The 20,846-nt window shown below is 52.9% G+C and overlaps 1 protein-coding gene across 1 annotated transcript in view; it reads left to right on the top strand.

The window, feature by feature from the left end:
* Cmklr1 (chemerin chemokine-like receptor 1) overlaps positions 1–20,526 on the top strand; it is a 37,699-nt gene extending 17,173 nt beyond the window's left edge. The window contains exons 2-3 of the mRNA XM_055605688.1: positions 16,623–16,695; positions 17,991–20,526. Of these exons, the coding sequence (XP_055461663.1) occupies positions 16,686–16,695; positions 17,991–19,081 (1,101 nt within the window). The 5' untranslated portion in view covers positions 16,623–16,685 and the 3' untranslated portion in view covers positions 19,082–20,526. The remainder of the gene's footprint in view (positions 1–16,622; positions 16,696–17,990) is intronic.
* Positions 20,527–20,846: the final 320 nt, after the last annotated feature.

The following is a 20,846-nucleotide window of genomic DNA, read 5'->3' as shown; positions in this document are numbered from 1 at the left end:
GAAAACCCGGCACAGATTGACTTCGCCAACCTGGATCAGACTCAGAGGCGTCCAGTAACAGGTGGTTTGGTCCTGTCGGTTCTTGCAAGTTCTAGAGATAGGCCTTCTGTACTAGCTTAAGGGCCTAAGGGTCCAGCATGGTCTCGGTCATACAGATAGCGGAGAGGTCACTTGGGCTATTAGTCACCTCTGGTCCTGGTTGTGGGAGCTTGTTATGGCCAGGTCCAACAGATAACACAGATTACCAAGCTGTCAATCACTTCCAATTCTCAGCTCCCTGGATGGAAGAACAGGTTTTTTTGTTTTGTTTTGTTTTTGTTTTTTTTAATCTTTCTCACTGGAAAGACAATCCTGCGTGCTTAACATTCCTGGTCTCCCTGGAGACCCGTGGGCTCAAGGATCATCATGCTATTCTGTCAATGGTGGACAGTTGTCACTGATGATCTAAGAGTCAGTTTGCCTGAGTTCAAGTCCCACTGCTGGTCCTTCCTGGCTCTGTGTGGTCTTGGGCCAGAGTCATTGCTGCTTCCTGCCTCAGTTTCCCCTCCAGCTTCCTTTCTTCCAGTTCAGATCCCATGTCACCCACCCAGGTCTGTCTTTTTGGAAAGACAGACACCCTCTGTTCACAAGTATCCATGGCACCTTATTGCATGATACAGTCACAGGTCTACTGGGGTGTCCTGATATGAGTCTCTCCTGCCATCTCTCCTCATGCTAACCACATGTCATGTGACCTGCACACAGCACCCTCTCCTGGGATATCTTCGTCATCCATCTGGCAAATGATTAATGCCCTCCCTCTAGAGATCAGTTCAGACATCACCTCCCCTAGAAGCTTCACCTTGCCTCCAGGCCTCCTGCTCCTTGCGTTGTGTAGAGGCGGGACTCACTGGACTCACAAACAGTGGCCAGTGCGGCAGGACAGGAGTCACGACGAAGCAGCATGCAGACATCCTTCAGAGCCCAGAGGAAGCCAGTGATGACTTTGTTCATCTCTCTTACCCGCTATTGCTTCTCCTTCCAAAGTGGCAGAGCGGCAGAACACGTGGCTTGGTAAACGGCAGCTGACTAGGTGCCCCTGAACTGAGGAGCAGATAGGGAGGAGTGGGGTCTGTGGCCAGTTCTACCGAGACCATGACCATGCCGTTTGTCTCCGAGGGTAGGGCCATCTTGTCCCACAGCACCCGGCAGGGAGGGGTGGCAGCCGGGAGGTGCACAATTGTAGCTTTTCCAGGAAATCGGCAGATGCTCAAATGGGTGCTGGATCCATTCCTGCCTCTGGGCCTTTGCGCTTTCTTTTCCCACTTCCCAGAATGCCCTGTTACTACATGGCTTCCCAGCCCTGGGCTCATGTCTCCTCTCAGATGTCAGCTCCTCAGGGCGGCTTCCCTGACCCTGCGTGCGTGCGTGCGTGCGTCAGACCCTGTGCACCTCAGTGCGGTCACAGCACTGAGTCTTAACCCCTGCTGTTCTTAAATATGCGACATTTCCGTGAGGATTGGGGGCAGGGCGTGACCTGACACTTGCTTCTGAAAGACTGTCAGCACAGCCTTATCCTTGTGGACACCTGAGAGCCAGGCCCTTTCAGCCCTTTTATAGTCTTCAGAGGCAGGGCACAGCGAGATGTGGGGCTTGCCCGGGTGACACAGCACAGCTGGGACTCAACCCCAGGCCTCTGAGGGGTTTCCTGTCACCAATACCCCTTTTTACTGGTAGCCATGTTCTATTCTGTTCTCTGCTGTATTATCTCAGCACCCAGGTCTGGCCTGGCCCACAACAGGTGCCTGGTTAGTGTTTCCTGGAAGGACAGAGGGAGCAGGAAACCTGAACCCTAACTCTGTCTGGAGGCAGAACGGTTGGTCCTCAGAGCATAGGCCAAGGTCACTTGTTATAAGTGGCTCCATTTTTTGGAGGCTTGAACCTATTGGGGTGAGGCTCACTCTGGCCTCCAGGAGAATCTCTGTCTCCTGACCCCTCCCTGGCAGAGGTGCCAAGTGCAGCTTTGTCCTTCCTTTACCTCCACCATCTGGGGGTGCAGCCAAGCCCACTTCCTGCTCCACGGAGGAGTCAGGGTTCTCTGGAACATAGTGGACGGTTCTCACTATTGTGCAGCCAACAGTGCTTTGACCAGCTGCTCAGGCAGCAGGAGAGGATGGGTGGGGAGCGGACCCTGGACCCCAAAGCACTGAGCTCCCAAGATGCTGGTTGGAGACAGGGGGCAGCTGCCCTGTGGGTGATCGCCCTTGGCTATCAGTGCTGCATGGTGCTGGGCTCTGGAAGTTCCTTCTTGCTAGTCACAGCTTGTGGAGGTGTGGGGCAACCTGTCCACTGTCACACAGCCCACCCCAAAGGGCCAGCGCTGGAATACTTCAGATTCCTGGGAGACTCAGGAGCAGAGCCAACGGGTGTGGGAGCACCCATTCCACCCGCTCACCCACTGCTGGGTGACCCAAGAAAGGTCAGCTTGTGTGAATCTTAGATTTTCAACTGTTAAAGGTGGGGATGAAGGGCTAGTGGTGTAGGTGTACTTAAAAAACAACTGCTTTATTATTTATGTTGCTTATCTCTGTTTCTCCCTACTCCACCCCAATCCCTTCCAATACCCTAACACCAGGTAGGAGAAACCACCAGGTAGTGGGAGAGGGGGCGCAGTTCTCTTAGCTGTTTCCTGCTGGTCAGGGCTGTTGAGTTCCTTGGAGCCAGTCCAATCCTCCGTTCAGAAGATCTCCATCTTCTTGTCTCACATCAGCAACCTTGAGCAGCAAGGGGGAAGCAGGAGCAGCCTTGTTCTTTATTTTAGCCCCACACTCCCTGGGCTCTGGCATTTATTCTCTCTCCAGAGTCCTCAGATTCAAACTATCTGCAGCTGGCAAAGAGCTCCTCTCAGAGCCCGCAGGAGGCAAATAGTCTGCTGCTGTGGACCATCTGAATCAGTGCCACATCCCACACCTGGGACCAAAACAAAACACGTTTATATCCACAACACAGTGGTATTGTTGGGGATCCACAGAGGCTCCACTGAGCCACCACCTGGCTGTTTTCCTTAATCAAGCAGTATGTCTAAAAGGGGAACCCGAGTCACAAGTTCAGGATGGGTATCCTGGTTACCCTCCCCTTGTCACCACAGAGGGCAGACTGGCAGCTGGTTCCCAGCACAATGGCCCATCCTGCATTCTTTGTGCTCATAGGCCCCTCAGAGGGATGGAGCCACAAACCCCACTTACAGAGTCAGCTCAGAGAACAGAGGTGGCCAGTCCACATTGAGAGCTACAGAGAACCTTTGACCTGCCTGGTTTGGCTGGCTCCCAGTGACAGACTGTCCACTCCTGCAGCTAGGCACGAACACCTGTTCTCGCCAGCCAGAACCCAGGCTGGCCCTTGACAAATCAGTCTTGCGCATCACTGGCCTAAAGATGTTGTAGCTTTCGAGGGCTCCCCAAGGATCTCTTTATCTGCACACCCTCATTTCTTGGAAATGGTTTGATTATTTATTTCACAAGTGGCGGACTCACAGTTCAGAGAGGCAAGGTGACTAGCCTAGGACCACACATCAGGGAGCCGAAGGCTGCTGTCTTTTCTTAGGAGCCATAGCACTAAGCTGGAGATAGACTCTTGGCCCAAATATGGTGTCAAACTGGACAAGAGCCTATGAAATCATTGAGACTCCAAGGAGGCAGGCATATTTGTGGGTTTTTAAAAATATATTCATATTTTTTGAGCCAGGGTCTTGCTAGGCAGCCCACACTCAACCACACCCAGCTAAGATATTTCTAAGAACGTTTACTAAGTGAGGCCAAAGATGGAAAAGAGAAAGCTCCAGATGCAACCGCAAAGTGACCAGGAACATGGCCACTGTCCCACAGTCTGGGCTAGACGCTTGCAGTGCCTCTCAGCATTCAGCACATAGTAGGCATACAATAAATGGAGGCAGCAGGGCCATTGTTATTCATATTGAATCTTGGCATCCTGGGCTCCAGTGTCTCTCCAGAGGGTGGTCCAGGGGTCTTACACAGACCTGAGTAGGACTAAGGGGCCAGATAAGGTGCCCTCATTCATAGGGTAGATGGGAGAGGAAAGCATGGGGTCAAACCTTGGGCCCTGGGAAGAGCCCAGCCTGGAGGCTGTCTCTTGTCTCCTGTGGGTGGCTTGTGGAAGCAGCCTTCAGGAGCTGCCAGCTGCCGGCGATAGTGGGAGCCCATTCCGGGCATGGCTTGTCTTTCTTGCTGAAGGCCTGGATTTAAGGAATCTGGGGGGACAGGACCACCTCTCCAGGGACCCCCAGGCCCCCTCAGCGTCTAACCTCTAAACCCACGCTCTGAACAGCATGTCCGGTGTAGGCTGTAGGCTGGATCCTAACGTGGGAGAGGCGGATGCCATCCTGGGCAGCCTCCATGAGTGCCCATGCTTTCCAGTAACAGTGTGTACCCGACTTGGGGAGGCCTTTATTTAGATGGGGTCTCACTAGGTTAGTATAAAGCTCCCTATATCGCCCAGGTTGGCCCTGAACATGTGGCAGTCCTCCTGCCTCTGCCTCCGGAGCTGGGATTACAGCTGTGCACCCCCATGCCTAGCAGGGAAACCTCTGGAAGATTACTTCTGGGACACCCTGGGGGTAAGCACAGGAGGACAGTGGGTCAAAGACCTAACACTCTAAGAAAGCCTTTTGGGCTCCTACAGTAGCCATGGGCTCCTTCTGCAGAGCTCTTCTCCTCCTATGCTCCTCGCAGAGTCCTGGGCTCAGGCATGGTACCCCTCAAGCAGAGAGCACAGGGGCCAGTCTCCCGCTGACTCAGAGAGAGCTGGGTGCGGGGGTGTGCCACCAGGGAGGAAACTCTATCCCTGACTGAGAGCTAATTCTGTCCGGGGCTGAGAGCCAGGTCTGTGGCTGGAACATCTGTATGCTTTCCAGACACCGGGGACCCCATGGACTGTAGCCCCTAAGTGATTCTAGAGCCATCCACAAGAGCTGGGGATCCCTTCTCTGCTCTGAGTGAATGACCCCAAAGCCATCCCAGTCTGGGATGTTTTTCTCTGGGAGTCTGGGAAGGAAAAGCCGTGTGAGCCTGTGCTGGTCACGTGACCTTTCTGTGCATGCACATCTGTGATACAGGGACAAATTATCCCACTGAAGCATAAAATGTGTGAGTTTCCGGGCCGTAGGCCTTGGGGTACAACCGTGCACATTATAGCCCAACTCTCCCTGCTCTGTGGCTTGAGAAGGCCACTCATCCAGGGAGGGTGCCTCCATAGTGAGGCGGGGACCGTTAAATGGGCTGAGGATATAAGTGTTCCCACCAGCCTGTGGTTAGGACTATCCCAGGCTCTACACCAGGAGCCCCGGACACCCTCCGAGGGACTTGCAGCTGTTTGGAAGCTGAGAGAACTAGAGAAGTGGCTGAGCTGGACAGTGGGAGATGGGGAGGAGGGCCAGACCAAACAAACAAGCCATTTGGAGATGGGGAAGGGTTTTCAGTTTCCTCCTGGGCTCCCACGCCCACGTCCACTGCTCTGATAAGGCTCTTGCCTTTGTCCTGGGGCTGCTGGGCATGTCAGCATCTACTCAGAAGAAGGGAGGTAGAGAGAGAGGGAAAAAAAAAAAACAGAGAGAGAAAAACAAAGAGAGGGAGAAAAACAGCTGCCCAGAGGCCCAGGTGTAAGCAAAGGTGAGCGATGTAGGTGAAGGGCCACAGTTGGGACTAGGGCCAGGGAGGGGCCAGGGGGGCTGGGACAGGGAGGGGATTGCAGAGAAAGAGACAAAAAGAGGCGGAGAGAGAGTGAGGCACAGAAGCCAGCAGGAGGGACAAGCAGAGAGTAGGACTCCCTGTGGCTCGGAGGTACAAGAAGGGACAAAGCAGAGTTGAAGACAGACAACTGCTGCCCAGATGTCTCTTGGCCCTACCATCCTCAGCCTATGGGAGTGGGGGCACAGGCTAGCAAGGGGCATCAGAGGTGGAGCCCTGGCGTCATAGGCAGTACTGGCTTGTACTGTCACTTACCAGGTAAGACGTGGGTGGCCTTGGGCAAGCTGCTGGCCTGGGCCCAGCCTCAGGTGCCTCTAGTGAGGTGGGACCATGAAATGGGTTGAGGACGTAAGAGGTGTGTCCCCGTCTCTCTGTGGCCAGGACTATCCCAGGCTCTACCCCAGTTCCAGGGAGCTGACCTCCTGCATGCATCCTTGAAAGATGGGGGACGAATGAGCCCCCTCCAAAGGGCATGTCTGTAATGGGTGATCAGAGGCATCCCTCAGACAGCCACTCATTAGAGGCAGAGCGGCTGGAGGACTCCACAGGAGAGTGGACACTGTGGACCCAGTGGCATCCATCCTGTGGGGCTTCTAGGAGGAGCCTCTAAGGCAAAGGACAAAGGGACCTGATGTGTCTTGGGGAGGAGCAATGGCTATTTTGTAGGCTTCTGCCCACCACTTCGGCGTTTCCTCCTAAGGCCAACTGACGAGTTTGAAGCGCCTTTCTTGTCTGAGCTTGCTGTGTGAGCTTGGACACATGGCTTAGGTTCTCTGTGCCTTAGTCACCTCTTTGTAGTCGTGTGTGGGATGGTGGCCAGAATGTATCAAGAATGTGCACATGTTAGTTTAATGGGGAAGAAGGTGATGACATTGCCCTAGGGCTTTGTTCTCTGTGGCTGGTAAAACCAGATGTGGGATGTGGGCAGGAGCAGCCATCTGCCTGGGGCTCTCTTGGTCTTGCAAGTGTTGGCTTGCTGAGGATGTTCTGATGTGGGAACACTGGTCAGCGACCTCCCACTGAACTGCCACTGTTCCTTCCCTTGGGTCACCCCGCCTGGCAGAGAGGGCTGTTAGGTGGCCCCGAGGGGGCCTGGCTTGGCTTTCTGTGTGCTAGCATAGCTTGGTTGAGGAGTCAGTAAGCCCGGCGTTATGTCACCCAGTCGTGAACCCCAGGTAAGGGTTTGTCCTTATGAGGTTTTTTTGGCCCTCAAGGAAGAGATGAGGAAGGTGATATCCTGCCTTCATGTCTATTGCTTGCAGCCTCTGTTCTGGTCGTAGTGGCCTTCTTCAGGGTTCTGGGCCTAGCTCCCCTGGAGTGCTCCTCCCTGAGTGCTCCTCCTATGCAGCTGGACCAGTGTGGATCTGTGGGTCACAGGGTTCCTGCTGTGTGCTGCTTCTTTGCATGAGTTTTCCATGTACTTGCCCTGCTCTGTGGGGTTCTGGGCATCACAGCTCCTTACAGTGGCTCGGCATCCCAGGGTGGGGACCTGGCCCCTCTTTTCCTCCCGCCTTTTCCATGATGGGCACTCAGCAACTCCAGTTTAAACAGAAATGGGGAAGTTATGGAAGAATTTTAATTCAGAACATGGCTGCTCTGGCAAGAGATCCATCCAAAGATCTTCTAGGTCTGTGTGATCCCTGTAAAATAGAAACACGCCTTTAATCTAGGAGACAGAAGCAAGTGGATCTGAGTTTGAGGCCAGCCTGGCATAGATGAAGTTTCAGGTAAAGAAAAGCTTAGACCCAGGTGTGGTGGCACACACCTTTAATCCCAAACAATGAAAGTAAAGTTAGTCTGTAGAAGGAAGCACCCATGTTTGAAAGCAGTGTTTAAATGAGTGGTAGAAATAGTGATGAATCAGAGAAGATTTGACAGGATAGGATATGCCCAACTCACACAAGAAGAGAGAGGCTACTTAAGGGGCAATGCAGAGAGAGCAGAGTCAGAGAATGAGGAGCCAAAAAATTAGAGCAGGTTGCTTACGTTAGTCTGAGCCAAGCAGAGAAATTCAGGGGCCAAGAGAAAAGCCAGACTGAATAAGTCAACTGGAAGAGGAGTTTGAGTCAAAACAGCTGAGTTGAACCAGCCAGCCCAGAGTTCAGTAAGAACAAGAAAGGGTGAGTTTATTCAGCAGGAAGGCTCAGAGGCTGAAAACGTTCTAGGCCTAAGTTAGACTGTACAGAGGCTAGAAGCTTCCAGGACTAGGCCGAGGTTAGCAGACGGAGGCAGTAAGCCTCCAGACAACAACTTAAGCAGGTGAATAAAAGTTGCTTTACAATCCAGCCTTTGGCAAAGGCACCTGTGTCCCACCCATGTCCTCAGAGCCTTGACTATTTTCAAACACCTGTCTCCTCATGGACTCTCACTCCCAGCACCTAGGACGTGGGGCTCTACAGGAGGATCGACAGGTAGGGAGCACCTGGGGTTTTGGCAGCAGGAAGGGCAGCGGGTAGACATATGCAGCCCTTCCAGAGCACGGAACAGGGCCTGCCCAAAGGTGTGAGTGAGCCCAGGTCATCCTCTGGGTGTCACCATCCCTGGCCTCCTCTGGATCCCAGCCCTTCCGTGCCACTCCACAACCCAGTTTTCCCCGACTGCTTGGCAGACTTCCTTGCGTGTAGGAATCCTCACCGAAGCGTTTGCTTGTGGAGGAAGACACACCTCCGGCAGTGCGCGTGGGCTGTGTGTGCCGGGCTGTGGAGGGCTGCTAGGGGGCTCACCGGCCCCTTCAGCTCCTGGACACCGGAGGCATCTCCAGCTCCGCAGGGCTCACCGAGGCATGTGTCAGCCGTTCCCATTCCTTGGCTGTTTTCCTGTCAGGTTTGCTGTCTTCCTATGGACTGTCGCAGGCTTCCTTGGCTTTTCTAGCTGCCTGCTTCCCTCTGGCTCTTCTGATCATGAGTGTGTGTGTGTGAGTGTGAGTGTGTGTGTGTGTGTGTGGACCCTGCTGTAGTTATTCCTTATCACTGGGAATTTCCCATCCCTAGAACCTTCAGCTCACGGTTTGAGGGGATAAAGCCCTTCTTGGCAGGGGAGGCATGGTATCCGGGGCTTCACTGGAAACGGTGGAGGCTTGAGGCAGAACCTGGGCCCATGGAGCATCCTGGCTCTGGACGTGTGACCTGGGAAAGGATCCAAATTAAAAACTGGAAGTCGGGCTGCTACTGCAGGGTGATGCTTCTGCAGTCTTGTACACGGAGTTGCAAAAGCACTGCGTTCAACACGGGAGGGCGGCCACGTGAACATCTCAAAAGCCTCAGGCCCTCACCTTTGAAGTGGGTGTGGGTATCATGTTCGCGGCAGAGCTCTCTGGGGGATGGTGGGGCAGGGCTGACTAGACACACACACAGAAAATGTGCAACAGATTCTGATATCGTAAGAGGGAGGGGCACATTTCCTGAGAAACTACTGTGCGCTCAGCCAGAGCAGGGCTGGTTGGGGAAGGAGTCTGCATTAGGCAGTGGACCTGTGTGGTATGGTGGCCTTGGGGTGAGCAATAATGGGAGATGGTCACAACAGGAGGGGCCTAGGGTTTGGAGACAGTGACATGAAAGAGGTAAGGGAGGAGGAATCCTGGGGATTCTCCTGTGGTAGGAGCTAACTCTGGCAACAGTAGCAAAGGAATTTCCCTGGACAGAGGAAGTCCCACAGAACCCTCCTGAGCCCCTATCCAAAACTGGGAATGCTGGGAGCCTTCAGGCTGCTGTGTCTTCAGCCTTCAGAATGCTGCCTGCAGTGTCGTTCTGAGCTTTCCTTACGCTGGGTGGGCCCTGGACCAGCAGCCGCCATTATTTAGTGGCTGTTTCATTTACAAGGGCTTATTTAACAGCCCATAGTCCATCATTGACAGAGGCTGGGGCAGGGACTCAAGTAGGACCTTGAAGGAAGAAACCACAGAGAACACTGCTTGAGAGCTCACTCACAGGCTCATTCTTAGCTCACTGGCTTTCTTACACAGCCCAGGACCATGGGCCAAGAGAATGGTGCTGCCCACCGAGGGCTGGACTCTCCTGCATCGATTAATCAATTAACCATTAAACAGCCCCCACCCCCTTACATGCAGACATGTCCCTAGCCAATCTGATCTCGACAGCCTCTTAACTGGGATTTTCTTCTCAGGTGATTAGGTTGTGTCAAGTTCACAGTTAAAGTTTAAGTGGGACACCAGCCTTCACTTTAGACCCCGGAGAGTTCTGTGGCTGGGGGCTGTGAGGCCAGCATGATGCTGAGGTATGGCATCAGTGGGTTATTGCAACATTTCCATCATCTAGATGAACTTAAAGAGTCTCAGTGGTACCTGCTCACTTACCCGATTGCTCACTCGGACATCCGTTTCACTTCTAGGTCAGAGCTGTGTGCAATGCACCGTGGGGGGAAAGGGGAGAGAGCTGCATGGGTGCCCTTTGAGTGTGAGCCTGTAACTGTTTCAAACAGACACAGAAAAAAGGGGAAAGAAGGGATGCCACCATGTGTAAAGTCCCCGAACACTCGGCTGTGACGTCGAATCCGCCACTCCGAGGTCACCGCTCCTATCCATCCGTGCTTGGCTCGATGGAGTTAGGATGGCAGAATAGACCAGAAGGAACAACAGTTGGTGGCCCTGTTTGCTCTGACTGACCTGAGGGGCAAAGAAGAACCAGGCTCCATTGTCCTCAGGGGAGTGCCCATCCGCACATTTCTGTGAGGCAGCAATAGCCTTCTGCTTCTACAGGACAGTGGGCCTGCCCATGTGAGGAGGCTACCCTTGAGGCTGGCGTGGGGTCCTGGTGTGTATCTCCTAAGGCTGAAAACAGTAGGGAATTGTTTCCTCACAGCTCTGGGGCAGAAGCCAGGGTCCAAAAGGTCAGATGGAATCATGGGTGTGGGGGAGTCGCCTCCTGTTCCTTCATCTCTGGTGGCTCCAGGCAGTCATCTTGGTTGCCTTTTTCTTGTGGCCTCATCTTCTATTGTTAGATTTCTCTGTCATTTCCTCTCTCTTTGTCTCTCTCTGTTTGCCTTTGTCTCTGTCCTTGTCTATCCTTCTTCTCTCTCTCTCTCTCTCTCTCTCTCTCTCCCTCCTTCTCTCCCTACTCCCCCCCCCAACACAAGATCTCACTATGTAGCGCTGTCTGGCCTGGAATTCACAGGAGGCTCCTGCCTCTTCCCAGACTGTGAGGATCACAGGCCTATGCCACCGTACCTTCTATTTTTCTGTCACCTCATTTAGGATTTATTAGAATCAGGGCAGCCTTACCTTAATTACATTGTACAATGACCCTTCCTCTAAGTAACTCCAGATTCACAGACTCCAGTGGACGCACTTCTCTGAGAGAGTGGGCATCGTCCCAAAAATGGTTGGAGAAGAGACACCAAGAGAGGACTCCCTGTAAAGGTGCTTGAACCTGGTTTTCAAGGATGACTTGGACCGTGGAGAGGAAAATGTCGTTTTGCATCGTGGTGGCTGCCTCTTGCACTAGCTCTGGTCCAAAAAGATGTGATCCACATCCAACTTCTCACCAGCTTCTCTGTCACAATTGGAAGAGTCTGGCCTCTTTGGGCCTTCACTTGGCTTTTCTGAGTTTCCTCCATTAAGCTTATCGGGACTCAGATGAGCAAGAGGGACCTTGGTTAGGTGCATGCAGGGCATCTGGGAGCCCCAGAGAGGTTGAAAGACTGCTGCTCTACCCCCACTGCAGTGTCTTTGACCTTAGCGGGCCCAGGTCCTGGGGTGTGTCACCTTTCTGTCTCCCTGAGTGTATCACTGAGGCCCAGGAAGGGGAATTGACCTCAGAGGCCTCCTACATGGAGACCCTCTGTTGCCACCTCCTCATGTCTGCATCTTTTTCTAGAGATCCACGGGACTGTCCCAGGGAAAGGACAGAACCAGCCTAAAGGTTTGTGGAGCAGGCCACTCTAGGCTCCTGTATCAGATGGGTAGGAGCTCAGAGCTTCTGGCAGCCTTGGGCAGGGAGGATAATTCCCCTGTTCCTGGACTCTGGGGGGAACTGAGGACAGGAGAGGCAGGCTGACATGCTGGCTTCAGCTGTGACCCTGTGTGTTCCTGACCTCAGCCAGATGGTTCTGGAGATCGGGGAGGGTGAGCTCCTTGGCCAGGAGGGGCAGGGCTGAGAAAAGTGGGACAAGAGGAAGTGTGTTAGTCACTGTTCTTTTGCTGTGAAGAGACACCATGACCACGGCAAGTCTTATAAAAGAAAACATTTAATTGGATGCTTGCTTACAGTTTCAGGGGCTTAGTCTGTTATTATCACAGCGGGGAACACAGTGGCACACAGGTAGGCACTGGAACAGTAGCTGAGAACTTCATCCTGATCCATAGGCAGAGATGCTCTGGGCTTGGCATGGGCTTTTGAAACCCCAAAGCCCACCCCCAGTGACACACTCCCTCCAACAAGGCCACACCTCCTAATCCTTTTAATCCTTTCAAGCAGTGCCATTCCCTGGTGACTAACCATTCATATAAGCCTATGGGGAGCATTTTTATTGAAAGCTCCACAGGGAGGGTGTCTTGTTAGAGGGTAGGGCACCCTGTGGCATCAGGAAGGCTGTGGGCAAACTCTGTGTGCTCTGTGTTCTATAAGCAAGGGCGGAGGCTGGAGTGGTCTGGGCATGAAGCAGCCTCTGGCTGAGCATGATGTGAGCTGCAGCCCCTCACGTCATGGTGGGGTGACGGCAGTGGTGCCCCTGGTGGTTGGTGGAGGCACGGCAGCTAATGAAGTTTAGGTGCTAGGTGCCTAGCGCAATGTCTGGCCACTTTTCTCAGCTGTTACTTATCTCAGGGAACTGAAAGCAGTAGAGGGTAGGGTTAGGTGCACGAGGACGGAGGACCAGCTGAGGCAAGTGAGGAAAGCTGCAGAACCCTAGTTAAGGAAGTTACTGCAAATCTGCACACACAGCCTGGAGCTTCCTTGTGGCCATATGAAAAAGGGAAAAAGGGAGATGCGGTCCTCACAGATCACAGGGGAAATGGCAGTCCTTGGAGGAAAGCCATGCTGTGCTTTACTACAGTTTCCTCAAGGGTGTTTCTCAGTGGGTGCGTTGTGGTGTTACTGGGTAAACGGCCATGCACAGATGATTTTCATAGATTGATGCTTGCAGCCACCTTAAGGGGACAATGAAGGGACCCTTGGGAGCGGGCGTATTTATGGGATCAGGACAGGCGGAGGGCTGATCTCTCAGGACTCTAGGTTAAAGCCTGGAGGCTTGTAGAAATGGGATTAGGGGTTTTTCTCATTCACAAAGTGGAGTTTTCTCTGTGCAGCCATCTCAACATGGCAGAGGTGTGCCTGGCATGCAGCCAGCGCTCTGTCCTGAGGTAGCTACCTATATAGATGGGGGCTGCATACATGGGTTCTACTTCTTTATTCCATGAGCTTCCTGGAGGTGGGTGTGTAAGAAATGTGAGTGACAGCAATGGCTCCTTGAAGTTGGCAGAGGCCAGCTATCCACTGTCATCACACGCAGTGTTCCAGGCAGCAGGAGGGAGGTGCTTGCTGTGGCTGTGACAGAACTGAGGAGTCAGGAGTGGCCAGCCCTGTGCCCATGTCCTGGCCCTCAACCAGAGCAGGAAGGCAGATAGACTAGAACATGGCATTCCTAGGGTCTCCCTGTCGGCCTTTTCCCATCTACCTTGACAAAGGCCAACAGAGAGGTTATGAAGGCCAATAGCACAGCGTGCCAGGCCAGCCCTGAGTGCAGCCAGCCCCTTATTGATGGATTTGACCAGCCACAGATGAAAGCCATATGTGATGGCACACACCCTTAGCCCCCAGCACTCAGAGGCAGGAGGATCACCATTTTGAAGACAGCATGGCCTACACAACAAGATTCTCTCTCTCTCTCACAAACATGCAAAATAATACAAACAAACAGTCAAACAAAAACCAAGAAGGGAAGAAGAGCAAAATAGAAAAAGAAAAAGAATGAAAGAAAGAAAGAAAGAAAGAAAGGAAGGAAGAAAGAAAGAAAGAAAGAAAGAAAGAAAGAAAGAAAGAAAGAAAGAAAGAAAGAAAGAAACTAGGTTGAAATTGCAGCCTTTTCCTTCACAAAATGCTGCTGCACAAAGACTCTGTGCACAGCAAGTCCATGACATTAGACATTAAACTGAATCCACAGGAAACCTAAAGTGTCTGGCAGGAGGCATGTGGTTTTATATGCAAATATTATGCTATTGCGGAAATGGACATGAGGATTTGGGAATTCAAGAGGCATGAGGGAGCCAGCCTCTACTTCACGTTGGACGATAGTCCTTGAACCCCTTACCCTGCAGGACCCTTCACATCCATTTTACAGGCAAGGTGACCGAGGTGCTGACATCACTGACTCCCTCTAAGTTTCCAGGAAATCCATGCAGCTTGGACTGTGGGGGGGACAGAGAGAAGCTTCCCTGGAGGGCTGGGGGGCAGGGAGGTGAAGCCTACACCAGCAGAAGGCCTGCTGGACCTGACTCAGCCTCTGACCCCAGCTACTCCCAGCCCAGCCTATGAACCAGACATGACATCATCATCTCCCCATGGCCAGCAGCATCCCCGTGCCATGATGGCGGCTGCTGGGTGGGACTCCCCTCCCTCCCTCCTCTCTCAGCCTTCACATCCTTGTTCCTGCTTGGACTTTACTCAGACTTGGAGGCCCCTTGTCCCAGAAAGCTGCACTGCAGCCCCTCTGACTTCTTGGGCTATCTGGGGCACACCCTGGCTCAGCACTATCTTTCTGTCTCTTCCTGTGCGTCCACTGTGGGAAGAGACTCTAAGGGACTCATTTCCCATCCCCGTGCTTGTGAGGCCCAGCGTGGGAGCGTGGACACACAGATGGTAGCGGTACGTTGGGAAGGCACATAGGGAAGGTGGGTCCTGGGCTCTGCAGGCTTCAGGCGCTTTCTCATCCATCTGTGTGCTTGGTCAGGGCCTTCTGTTCCCCAGGCCACATGGTAGTAGCCCTTCCAGAACTAGAGAAGCTGGGGGAGATGGTTCAGTCAGGGACATGCTTGCTCTGCGGTCAAAAGGACTAAAATTCAATCCCTAGAACAAAGACAACAAAACAGATGGAGAGTGATTGTGGACAATGCGTGTGTCCCTGTAAGCATCCTTACACACATGCACACCCAGCCAAGCACACATATGAACATACACACAGTGGGACAGTTCAGGAGCGCCCACTCCTGGAGTGTTGAAAGTGGCACCTCATGTTGTCAAGTAAGTGTTCTCCAACAATAGGGCCTCTCTCTCTCCCTCCCTCTCTCTCCCCTTCCCTCCCTCTTACTTCCTCCCTCCTCTTCTCTCCCTCTTCCTCCTGATCTCCAGCCCTAGAGATGTGAACCTGCAGATGCTGGCTACATGAACACTGCTCCACTGTGCTGCATCCCTGCCCTCTGTGTCCACGCTAACCGTCCCATTCCTTGGATACCCTTGGAGTATGCTTCCAGTCTTCAGAGTGTGGTGGCACCCAAGATCACCCCTGGGTCCCTTGAGCTCAGAGCCCCGGTGGAATTTTTCAGGTGGCTTTTATTTAGCATAAGTACTTTTCTATAAGGAGAGGCCAGCTCAAGCCCCAGGGGATCAGCCTTGAACAAAAGTCCTAGTGCTACTGGGTAACAAGGGAGGCTTTGATTGGAAGACTCACGGTGTGTGTGTGTGTGTGTGTGTGTGTGTGTGTGTGTGTGTGTGTGTGGAGGGAGGTGCTCAGGGCCTTCACTTCAACTCTGACGGACTGCTGGGTGGTGATGTTTCACTCCTAAGTACTAATGGCTTTCTGTGTACCCATGCCGGGCTAAGTGCTCCAAATCCTGATGTCCATTGCTCTCTAACACACTAACACTTTCTGGGATCCCAGTGCCCTTGTTTTACTGGTGGGGAGCCTGAAGTTCTGAGAGAAGTCATGTGCCAGAAGTGCACAGCTTGGAGGTGACAGATTTGAATCCTGAACCCAACCACTGCCTCAGGCACCTCTAAGTTCACAAACTTTAAGGATTCTCAGGGTTGCTATGGGACTCATGTGGGTCCAGTTTGGCAGCCTGCCCTGCAAATGCTCAGAGGCTGTGTGGACAATTGTCCCTCTCCACAAGGTCACCAGGACAGGAAGGTCTGTTCCTAACTCATGGTGACCAATGGGCCCCAGAGAAGGTCTTCATACTTTTTTTGGAGGAAGTCTTAATATGTAGCCCAGGCTTGCCTCAAACTCATCATTCTCCAGCTTTCCAGAGTACCAGGATTGTAAACCAAGCCATTTCATTTTTCATGTTTCTAATTCTTAAATTTATTCATTTATTTATTTGTTTGTTTGTTTGTTTGTTTATGTGTTTGTTTGTTTGACACACGTGCCTGGGCATGACTGTGTCCATGTTCACGTATGGAGGTTAGAGGGCAATTCTGAGGACTCACCTCTCTTCCTCCATGTGGGTCCCCAGGGCTGAACTCAGGTTGTCAGACTCGGCCACGAGTGTCTTTACCTGCTGAGCCATCTTGCTGACCTAGTTTCCATGCTATGTAGAGCAAGAACAGCAATGGCTGCTGGGAAGAGGCCCTGGGAACACTAGCTGGCATGGAGGGGCGTGTCCTCAGGGCCTGGCAGGTGCTGGAGTGGTCGGTCCATCTCCTCTGCCCCCACTGACTGATGCTGGTGTTTTCTCGGCCCTTCCGTGCTGTCGAGTGTCCAAGGGGGATGCCCACAGTCTAGGTAGTGTCTGCATTGCAGCCACCTGTCTTTAGCCCCTATGCTGGTGCTGATGAGGTTTGTCAATTGATCTGAGTGGATCCAGTTTGTTCTAGGTTCAAGGGCTCTGCCCTTCTCAGCAGGGAAACCTTGGCTGAGTGACTCTCGCCACGTTGCTGTTTCTTCCTTGTTGGGCTCTGGCTCTACCTGCTGCCTCTTCTTCCCTCCCTGCAGGTATTTCCAGCTGTGCAGTGACTGACTAGCTGAGAACTCACACTGGAGTTCCGTTCTGCAACAATGACCAACGGTAGGGACCCGTGTCTTCGGAGGGGACTAGGAGAATCAGGGAGGGATGCCAGGATGGCTGTGGACATGCGGGTGGAGTCAGGGTCTGAGCAACAGGCTCCTCCTCCACTGCATGCGGAGCTGGTGTGATAGCCCGCACCCTGCCAGACTCTGAATGACTAATTGCCTCACACACAGACCATAGGCGAAGGAAGGGTCCTTAAGAGGCAGGTGGGACCCTGTCTCTTCCTGAGGTGGGGGCAAGAGGCTTCGTCATTGTCCTCATTTAGCTTTGTGTTAGTTACTTTTCTATTGCTGGGATAAAACACCACAATCAAGGCACCTTATAAAAGAAAGCATTTCATGAGGCCCACAGTTCAGAAGGTTAGAGTCTATAATGGTAGAGAGCAAAGGCACAACAGCAGCTAAGTAGTCACATCTCACAAGCAGGAGGCAGAGACAGCACCTGACTTCCGTGACACACCTCCTCCCACAGGCCATACCTCCTAATCCTTCTCCAACAGTTTCCTTCAAATGGGGACCAAGTATTCAAACATATAAGCCAATGGAGGGGCCATTCTCACCCAAACCACCGAAATTTTCCTCACCCGTTCCTCCTCTAGAGCCTCAAGTTGTTTGGGGCCGAGTCTCCATCTGGCCTCATATTCCAACCTGAACCTGTAGGGTCCAGCTGTTACTGTCTGTACCTGCTAACCCTTGTAACAAGTGCCTGGCTTGCGAGATGGCTCCAGATATTTGTAAAAGAAACAAAGTAGGCCCAGCATTGGTGGTGCGTACCTTTTATTCCAGAACCCACGACGCAGAGGAAGGTGGATCTCTGAGTCTGAGGTCATTCTGGTCTACATAGTGAGTTCCAAGTCAACCAGGGCTGCATAGTGAGACCTGGTTTCAGAAAAAGAAGCAGGCGGAGAGGCAGAGGAAGAGGAGGAGAGAAGAAGGAGAAGGAGAAAGGAGTGCGGCTGGGGAGGTGGTTGTCAGTACTACTGAACTACCGAACTGCACTTTCAGTGAGACACCCTGTCTTCTCTGACATTGCCCTCTGCACTCTGCATGCATCCACATATATGAGCACATGTACATGCACATACACACATACATGCACATAGGTACACAAACACATGCACACACGTATACACACAAACAAACAGACAGACAAACGAAAGGCAAAATAAAGAACTGAAAGGGCAAAGCAGGGGATGGTTGACTTACCACCTTGGCCTTGCTCAGAGGAGCCAGGCAACGCCTCAGTACCTGTCCACAGAGGTCTTCAGCCCATGACCCTGTCTTCCCTTGCAGAAATGGAGTACGACTACAGCAACTACAGTGAAGAGTACCTTGACGGCTTTAACTCCATTGTGGACTTGGAGGAGGGAGATCCGCTGGAGGCCAACGTGACTCGGATCTTCCTGGTGGTGATCTACAGCCTGGTGTGCTTCCTCGGGATCCTGGGCAATGGTCTGGTGATTGTCATCGCCACCTTCAAGATGAAGAAGACGGTGAATACTGTGTGGTTCACCAACCTGGCAGTGGCTGACTTCCTGTTCAATATCTTCCTGCCGATCCACATCACCTACGCCGCAATGGACTACCACTGGGTGTTCGGGAAGGCCATGTGCAAGATCAGTAACTTTCTGCTCATCCACAACATGTACACCAGCGTCTTCCTGCTGACCGTCATCAGCTTTGACCGCTGCATCTCGGTGCTGCTTCCTGTCTGGTCCCAGAACCACCGCAGCATCCGCCTGGCCTACGTGACCTGTGTGGTCGTCTGGCTCTTGGCTTTCTTCTTGAGTTCCCCGTCTCTTGTGTTCCGAGACACAACCAACGTGCATGGGAAAATATTCTGCTTCAACAACTTCAGCTTGTCTGCACCCCAGCACCCTGCTCACTCCCGACTGGATCCTGTGGGGTACAGCAGGCATGTGGTGGTCACTGTCACCCGCTTCCTCTGTGGCTTCCTGATCCCTGTCTTCATCATCACAGCGTGCTATCTCACCATCGTCTTCAAGCTGCAGCGCAACCGCCTGGCCAAGACCAAGAAACCCTTCAAGATCATTGTCACCATCATCATCACCTTCTTCCTGTGCTGGTGCCCCTACCACACACTCTACCTGCTGGAGCTCCACCACACAGATGTGCCGGACTCTGTCTTCAGCCTGGGATTGCCTCTGGCCACGGCCATTGCCATCGCCAACAGCTGTATGAATCCCATTCTGTATGTCTTCATGGGCCATGACTTCAAGAAATTCAAGGTGGCTCTCTTCTCCCGCCTGGTCAATGCCCTGAGCGAGGACACAGGACCCTCCTCCTATCACAGAAGCTTCACCAAGATGTCATCACTGAATGAGAAGCCCTCCATGAATGAGAAGGAGACCAGTGCTCTCTGAACCTTACCTGGGCATGCCCCCACGGGTGCTGCAGCCCAGGGATACCCAGGGACTTGTCTCCCCATGTGGGAGACATGGTGGGAGCCTTTTTGGCATGCTTCAATGCCCAGCACATTTTGCACAGGGTAACTCATGTTTTGGATGGGGTTCCAGAGTGTGGACACTCTTCCAGCAAAATGTATGGATGGCAGAATAGCCTGAGCCTCTGGAGTGGGAGGTGGGGGGCAGCTTCGCTTGACTGAGAGAAGGGAACCGTTCTCTGGAGCCAAGCCCCGAGCTGTGATCAACACACAGGCACAAGGTTTTACTGTGTGTGCCCCAAACCCATGGCACAGTCTCTGCTGTGGGTGAAGACGCCAGCACAAACCCATTGCAGGCCTGCTATGGCAACGGGACAGTCAAGCCGGCAAGGCGGGCCCTGCCCCCATAATCCTCTGAGATCTTGGCCTTGGATTTCAGATGAACTGGGGAGACCAGGACCCGAGGGGCTTTATGGAACCCTGCTGGGGCAAGGCAGGGGTGTGGGTGGTGGTGGTGAAGAAATGAGGGAGGGCAGAGAACCCCAAAGGATGTGGGTGCAGAGCACCTCACAGCATCATACCACAGGAAGATGGTGCTATGGGCGGTGGATGCTTGGGGTTTTAGGTGGCAGCCCTTTGCTTCAGCGCCTATAAATACTCACCTAACCCTGTATCCTGAGTCTGGGGTGAGGGTATCATCACAGAAGCTCCCAGCCCATCCCAGGCTCTCTTCTCTCCCTCCCTAATCCCCTGAGCTCTGGCTAGGAGGGCTTACAGTGTAGCCCAGGGTAGAGGGATGGTCTCTTCATTAACCCCCTTCAACCTTTGCTGGAGACTGGTGAAGCTGGAGACAAAGGAGCTTTGGACTCCTGCCTCAGAATGGCGCCCAAAGGCCTTCCGACGCTTGCCTGTGACCAGCTCATCTGACTCCTCCCCGAATCGCACTTTCCAGGTGTGGCATCACAGCCCTGTGGGCAGCCCATCACCAGGCTTTCCTCCCAAAATCAGACACTATCGCCTGGCAGGGAAGTGACTCACCCAACACCACACACAGCAACGAAGCCCAGAGCCCAGCTCCGCCTAGGTGACTTCTTTCCCTCAGTGGCCTGCAGTTACTCAACGTTTCGATGCACGTTAAGCCTTTCACGTGTGTCTTCTCATTTATTCTTCACAGAAACCCTGAGTCAGGTCCTATCCATATGAGGAATCAGAGGCTCCCAAAGGTTAAGTAGTTGACCCAAGGGGACCCAGTTAGATGCCGGTAGGATCTGGATTCAAACCTCAGTTTGCCTGGCTCAAAGGAGGATGTATCATCAGAAAGAAACTAGTGGGTTTGGGGTTTTAGCCATAAATGCTGTTTTTTTTTCAGTGGATCCGTGTGAATATCTTAATAGTCTTCATAAAGCCTTGCTTGTTGTTTTCAGACTGATCTCTAACCCCCACCTACCCCCTGGCTCCCGTCACACATACTCTAAAGTTTGCTGGGCAAGCAGGGGGAGGAGCATGGCAGGGGAAGCCTCTCTGGTCCAAGGCCTTCTGGCTCACAGCATCCACCTTCTGCCCTTCTGTTCTCTTCCAAGCCACTTCCCCATCAGGGTGTAACACACAGATGTGTCCTCTGGCCTGGCCAGTTCCCGGACTTTAGGCTGCTGGGACTCACAGTTTATCAGGGGACAGACTGTTTCTCCTTTGTCGGGTCTTAAGATGAGGTAGGGCTGAACTGATCCAAGCTGGAACCTCTGATT

The sequence above is a fragment of the Psammomys obesus genome, unplaced genomic scaffold (genome assembly GCF_907164565.1).
Source record: "Psammomys obesus unplaced genomic scaffold, mPsaObe1.curated_primary_1811, whole genome shotgun sequence".
Lineage (NCBI taxonomy): Eukaryota > Metazoa > Chordata > Mammalia > Rodentia > Muridae > Psammomys > Psammomys obesus.
This window is presented reverse-complemented; position numbering and strand designations above follow the sequence as displayed.